Here is a 6,734-nt window from a genome sequence, read left to right on the forward strand (position 1 = left end):
CTCACGGCGGGGCTCCGCTGGGGCAGCCCGCCCGGGCCCGCAGCGCGGCTGCTCGCCGCAGCGCTCCCCAGCCCTGTAGGAGGTGCTGTCGCTTCACAGATGACGGTGAGAACGTCTCGCGTTTTCTTTTTAATTATTATTATTTATTTAAAAAGAATTAAAACGCGGAATGCGGGTTAACGCATGGCTGGTGTATGCGTGAGAGGATCGCGGCGCCGTGAGGTGGCTCCCTCAGCCTGGCGGGGGCCGGGAGAAGTTGTGAGGCGAGGGCGGGCGGGCGGCTGCCCGGCCCCGGGGCGGCTCTGAGGGAGGGCGGCGGGGCAGGGCCGGGCAGGGCGAGGCTCCGGCTCCCGCTCCCGTCCTGCTTCCCCCCCGTCGACGGGGACAGGGCGGGCTCGGGGGTCTCCTCCCGGGGGCGGCCGGTGGAGGGGGGCTCGAAGCCGAGGCGTGAAGGCTGCGTGTGGGGAGAGGCGACGAGCAGGTGACTTCCCGATCGAGTTCCCCTCTCGGATCGTTACAATAAATATCCCTGAAGGAAGCTCTCTATTTATGTTGTCATTGATTAATTCCCGCTACCTCATTTGATTCCGATTTAGAGCGATTTGATTCTAATTTAATTAGCGTGTAATTTGGATGTACATAATTACTGTAATTACGACGTTCAGGTGAGGCAAAGCTTTTAAGGCTGAAAGGCAAATCTCAAATTTTCCACCAGCCTACTCCGCATCTCGCCAGCGGACAAGGAAGGGCTCCGCGCCCCGGCAGCCAGGTAGCAATTAGCACGTCTGGCGAGCGGGGCGGCGGGCGAGCTTTGTGGCGAAACAGCCGAGGACGGAGCCAAGGAGGCGGCGGCGGCGGCGCGGTTTCGCCCGGTGCCCGCCGGCGGGGGACCCGCCGGCGGGCACCGGGCGAAGCCGCGCCGCCGCCCCCCGAGCCCCTTCCTCGCCGCCGGCCCCCGCTGCAAGCGGCTCGGGGCTGTAGGTGTCGCCAAAGAGCCGCCGTGCTCCGGAGAGCAAACCTACAGCCACCCCCCCCCCCCCCCCCGCCTTTACATAAAAAGCCTTAAGGATGTTATTCCTTGAGGAAATTTGGAGCTAAATTGTTCTCACTTAAAATAAACACTCAGCGCACCAATTACGCCCGGAGGGGCGGGATTCCGCCTAGGTTCCCTCCGTCGCCCGTTTGGGGACGGTGGCGGAGGATCGCGGCGGGCGGGGGACGGCTGCGAGCGCATCGCGGCTCCCGCACGCAAAGTTTGCATCGGCGGCGAGAGACCGGCCGGGCACGGGATAGGGCGTTTGCACGACAAACGTGTGTTTTCTCGTTAGGACAAAAATATTAAGGGCGCCTTTAAAGTGTAAAGCGAGCCGTCGGGGCCGTAATTCGCCGGGGGGGAGGGGAGGGGACAGGGGACAGGTTTCCAATGTCCCTCGACAGGGGCCGAGCGGGTGGCATTGGTTAAACCTTTTCTCCTGGCGTTGTCCCCCACCACCCCCTTTTTTTTCCCCGTTGCTCGGTGGCTGCCGTCGTTGCCTTTTGTTTTGGCTCTTGCTTTTCCTTGCGTTTTCGTAACAAAAAGCCCAACAAAAGTGTCGGGGGGTGGCGGGCTCCAACCGGCTCGGCCCGGGGGCTGCCTCCCTCTCGTTAGGGACCCCGGGACCCCCGGGGGCAGCGGCTCTCCCCGGGGCTTTCTCCCCGCTCCGGGGGTGCCCCTCGGGCGCGGCCGGCGAGGGGGAAACGGGGTTTAGTGCTGGGTTCTCGCGCCGGCCGTCCTTTGTGCGAAAAGTTCCCCAGACCATGTAATTATCGCCAACACGTCCGAAAGAATGGTGTCATTTATTCTTAAAAAGGTGACATGCTGCCTATTTTCCCGGTTAAACGAACCGGCTCCGCGGCCCGGAGCTGCTCCCTTCTCCGTTTGTGGGGAGCCCGCGGGTGATGGACGTTTTCTGACCCGAAGGGGCAAAGGCACTGCCACGAGGTCCTTGATCACTGAGCTGCGAATCGTAACCCCGGCCGGGCAGAAAGCGGACCCGCACGGTTCCCTTTGATGTGCTTTATCCCGCCCCGCACACAAAGCCGCCTCCCGCCCCGCACCCGGCGCATTCCTGGGGAGCCCCGACAGCGGCGGCCCGCGGGGAGCCCCGCGCCCCTTCGGTCGGGATGGGATGGGAAGGGAAGGGACGGCATGGAAACGGATGGGAAGAGAAGGGAGGGCTCCCGGCCCGCTCCTCCCGGCCCCCCGGGCAGTCCCGGGAGCCCGGAGCGGTGGATGCGAGCTGCTCGGTGCGATGCCTGCGTCCCGGCCGGCCGCCGAGCCCGTTTCCCCGTGCTGTTCGCATCCCCTGTTTTGTGGCAGATTAAAATATTTGTATTCCTCCAATCTGTACCGGGCAGGCTAAATTAACTTTCTTTTTTTCCTTCCTCCCCCTCCTCCTTTTCTTTTTTTTTTTTAATAACACAATTATCTCATTTAACAATTTGCCTTTAAAAAAATACTGTGGCTGTTAGGTTGGTGGTCAGGAGACAAAGGGAGTGAAAATAATTTTCATTTCAATAATTGCCTTCTGGTCAATTTAACTGTGCCTTATTTTGAAAGAGCCTGTCTAAATGAGATTCCTGTCCCAAATGTGTTCCCAGGCCTTAGCCCAGCCTTTAATTATTCCTGAGTTTTTTTTCTTCAGAATAAGACGCTGCACTGAGTAATCACAAAGAAGTCAGAGAGCATCCTTGAACCTTTTCAATAGCAGAGCCACTGATATTCAAATAACATGCAAGGACCATTTGACTGCATGGGGACATAAGCATTTCCAATTCACTATTTGCATAGATCAACTGTCTTTGAAAAGGAAAGGAGCAGTTGTCTTCCATAACATTAAAAAGCCTAGTTATCAAATCAAGTGCTTAGTTTGGGGCTTTTAAAACGTTTACATTTTATCTCAGGTTGCCCTTTACCGTTTGACATGCAAATTTGGTGCAGTTAATTTGGACAATTAAAAGGATCTTCAAGGGAGCTTTGTCACCGAGAATATTCGGAGTTTTCCCCGTGGACCAGCTGAGATAAAGTTGGCCAGAACAAATGATGTCTAGGAGATTAATTAGATATTTGATAAGACATGAATCCCTAATAAGGGAATACAAGGCACAGGGGGCTGCTGTGTGCTCTAAGTCAAAATTAATAACATTTAACAAGATTTTCATTTAGGCATGAAATGTCTTTTCCGGAGTATTGACTCTAGCAATTTATTCCCCCGAGATCCCCTCCCAGCCCGGGCAGCCTTGTGGCGCTGGAGGCTTTGAAAATTAAATAAATCGTTCCTTGGCGCTGCGAGCCTTCCTCCCCGGCTCGGGGCCGCGCAGCGCGCCGGCGGGGCTCGGGCTCGGCTTCGTTTCGTTGGGGAAGGAGCAAAATAAAAGCGAGGGGGCTCGGAAAGAGCGAGCGGGGCGCTTCGGCTGGCCTCGCCCGGGGGCAGCCCCCTTCCTTTCCCGTCCCTTCCCCGGCCCTTACCGCCTGCCGGGGGGAGCGGCGGGGCTCCGGCCGCTGCCCCGACCCTGCCAGGAATAAGGACAAAACCGCGAGCGTATTGTTCAGAGTCCTTTAATAATACCAAAATGAAAATATGTCGAGATCTTGTTTTTGTTTCTTTTTTTTCATACAGATAAACGCATTTAATTTCTTTAAGTGACCTTAACTTACGTGTGTCTGAGTGAAATGTTAACTCAACATTTTAAATATCTTTTACATATATACTGACTTCCACAAAGTGCATCAGAAATTTAAAATTAAAAAAAAAAAAATAACCGAAACCCCCAAAAGCTCCCTGAATTTCAGGAATTCACCGATAAGAAAAGGAAATCCCCGACCCCCCTATCAGATCAACATTTACAAGAAAAATAAGCAAACACAATCTGGTTGGGGTATTTTTTTTGTGTGTTTTTTCTTTTTTTTTTTTTTTCTTTGAACCCTATTTATACAGCTGTTTATGCGATACAGAGGAACCGTCTCGGGCTGCCCGTTCAGTTTCTCACCTCCAGCCTCTCTCGGGATGCTTTTCCTTTGGACGGGAAAAGGAAACTGGGAAAGAAAAGCAAAAAATAAAAGAGAAAGAAAACCAGAAGGGCGGAAAACGGAAAGAAACCAAGACCCCAAGGCGAAGGAGCGAGGGGGAGAAGCGTCCCTGGGGGCGGCGGGCGCTGCCCTAGGAGTCGCCGGGCGGCTCCTTGGCGGGGGCGCGGGCGGCGCCCACCCCGTCGTGCAGGATGAGGTCGGGGGACTCGGAGCGCGGCGTCTCCAGGTTGCTGGCGTCCGTGTCGCTGTCGCTGCCCTTTTTGCCGCCGCCGCCCCCGTTGTGCGTTTTGATGTGTTTGCTCAGGTGGTCGCTGCGCATGAAGCGCTTGTTGCAGACGGGGCAGGCGAAGCGCTTCTCGCCCGTGTGAGTCCGCAGGTGCCGCTGCAGCTCGTCGGAGCGGGTGAAGCGCTTGCCGCAGAAGAGCCAGTTGCAGACGAAGGGCCGCTCGCCCGTGTGCCAGCGCAGGTGCGCCTTCAGGTGCGACGTCTTGCCGTACACCTTGCCGCAGCCGGGGATGTGGCAGCTGTGCAGCCCCTTGCGCCGCAGGCTGGCCCCCGCCGGCCCCAGCCGCTCGGCCTCCTGGCAGTTGGGGCAGTCGCAGGTGGCCCGGCCCGAGTAGCGCCGGGCGGAGCGGGCCGAGCCCCCCCCGGCGGCGGCGGCGGCGCCCGTGATCATGGCGCTGGCCGCCGCCACCGCCGCGCTGGAGTCCGTGTAGGAGGGCAGCACGGGCTTGAAGCCCTCCTGGGCGAGCAGGTGCTGGCCGGTGGAGAGCAGGTGCGAGGCGGCCGTGGAGCCCAGGCCGGTGGAGCTGAAGGCGGAGTGGGTGAGCGAGCTGAAGTCGGGGTTGTAGGTGCCCAGCTGGGAGTGCAGCGAGGCCTGGGGGGCGCCCGAGTGCAGCGAGCCCTGGAGCCCCCCCGCCGGGTTCTGCACCTCCAGCCAGGAGCCCGGGTTGGCGTGCACGTCCCACCACGAGGAGGCCGCCCCGTTGGCCACCTCGCCCGCCGACAGCGTGGAGTGGAAGCCGGACTTGTACCAGGACTCGTAGGGGTGCGCCATGCCCACCCGCGGGTACAGGCTCTCGGCCGCCGAGCTGTGCACCTTGGAGATGAAGGCCGACTGCCCGCCGGGCTCCTGCGGCGACACGCCGGCCGCCGCCGCCGCCGAGTTGGAGAAGAGGCCGCCGTAGTCGCTGCTGAAGGCCGACGAGGTGGGCGAGGTGGAGGCCAGGCAGAAGGCGCTGTTGGCCGTGCCCGTGCCGCTGGCCAGTCCGCCGGAGCCCCTGCTCGTGGCCACCGTGAAGCCCGAGAGGCTGGAGCCCAGGTTGCAGCTGGAGGTGGAGCGTTTCCAGGGGTGGAAGCCCCCCTTGGCGAAGGCGCTGGACTCGGGCAGCGTGGTCAGCGGGCTGGTGTTGCCGATCTTGTTGCAGGTGGCGGCCAGCATGGCCAGCGGGGTGGTCCCAAACCTCGGCTCTTCCTAGGACAGACACAAAGCCGGAGCGCTCCGTCAGCCTGGCCGGGCGGCCGCGGGGACCCGACGAGCTCCGCGCCGGCAGCGAGGCTCCGGCCCTGCCCGCCGCCCCGGGGCCGGCTCACGTCGGGGGGCGGCTGCCCGCGGGGAGCGCGGCCGGGGGCCGGGGCCCGGCGCCGCCGAGGAGCGCAGCGGGGCGGCCGGGGGCTCGCGGAGCGGCGCCGGGAGCCGAGCCGGGCACGAGCACCGGGCGGGCGGAGCGCTCCGCGGGTTGATCGGGGAAAAACAAAAGAGACGGAGGAAAAAGGAAAGGGGACGCGCCGCCCAGCGCCGGCAGAGCCCCGCTTCGCCCCGGCCGGGGGAGCTCCCCGAGCGAGCCGCCTGCGCCGAGCCCCCGAGGCCGCCCCCGCCCGCAGCCCCGCGCGACCGGAACGGCGACAGCGGCAGCATTTCGGTTGTTTCCCCGATTTATTTCTTTTTTTTTTTTTTCCCCCGTAGGCAGGTTATCGGTGCCGCGCCGCCGACTTACCCCGAGTATAGACGTAGCCATAGCACGGCCCTGGGCTGGGGCTGGCTGGGGCTGGCTGGGGCTGGCCGGGACACGAGGGGACGGGACGGGACGGGACGGGGACGGCGGTGCGGCCGCGCTGCCCCGGCGGCGCCACGGACACTCCGGCGCGGCGGGGCCAAACTCTGCCTAAGTGCGGGGCGCGCCCGCTTTGAAGTACCGCTGCCTGCCGCGCTCGCCCAATGAGGGCGCGGGCGGAGCGGGCCGGAGCGGCCCCCGCAGCCAATCAGGCGCGCGGAGGTGCTCGGCGCCGGGGCGCGGGGCGCGTGCCAGCCGAGCGCGCGCGGGCAGAGGACTCCCGCGCCGGGCTGCGGGGAACGCTCCGTAATTAGCGGCCGGCGGCACGAGCCGGGGCGCGGCGGGGGGCGGCGGGCGGCGCCCCCCCGGCCCGCAGCCCCCGCCCGGGGCAGCGCCCGCCGCCGCTCCGCGAGGTCACCTTCGCTTCTGCCTTGCTGCCCCGCTGCCCCGCTCCGGCAGCGGCAGCGCTGCGCGGGGGCGGCGGGGGGCGCGCGGCCCCGCGGGCTGGGGGCCGGGGGCCGGGCGGCGCTGCCCCAACAGGTGCCCGGCCCCGCTCCCGGTCCCGCGGGAGGCCCCCGGGGCTGCAGGCGTCCGTCCCTGCGCGGCGGGGC

At 62.8% G+C, this 6,734-nt stretch overlaps 1 protein-coding gene across 1 annotated transcript; it reads right to left on the minus strand.

Moving 5' to 3' along the window:
- Window positions 1-4,199: 4,199 nt before the first annotated feature.
- SP9 (Sp9 transcription factor) lies at window positions 4,200-6,087 on the minus strand. Its single transcript, XM_035568751.1, has 2 exons — window positions 6,067-6,087; window positions 4,200-5,543 (listed from the first exon to the last, which is right to left on the minus strand). Exons 1-2 carry the CDS (start codon window positions 6,085-6,087, stop codon window positions 4,200-4,202), a joined length of 1,365 nt encoding a protein of 454 aa, XP_035424644.1.
- Between the last annotated feature and the right edge of the window lie 647 nt (window positions 6,088-6,734).

Source organism: Cygnus atratus, chromosome 6, assembly GCF_013377495.2.
Source record: "Cygnus atratus isolate AKBS03 ecotype Queensland, Australia chromosome 6, CAtr_DNAZoo_HiC_assembly, whole genome shotgun sequence".
In the NCBI taxonomy this organism is placed as follows: Eukaryota; Metazoa; Chordata; class Aves; order Anseriformes; family Anatidae; genus Cygnus; species Cygnus atratus.

Excerpts from the sequence above, each read along its gene's own strand:
- SP9 (XM_035568751.1), bottom strand. The coding sequence starts at position 6,087 with ATGGCTACGTCTATACTCGGG. Across the intron at positions 5,544-6,066 it reads TGGCTACGTCTATACTCGGG|GAAGAGCCGAGGTTTGGGAC; the intron begins GTAAGTCGGCGG and ends TGTCTGTCCTAG.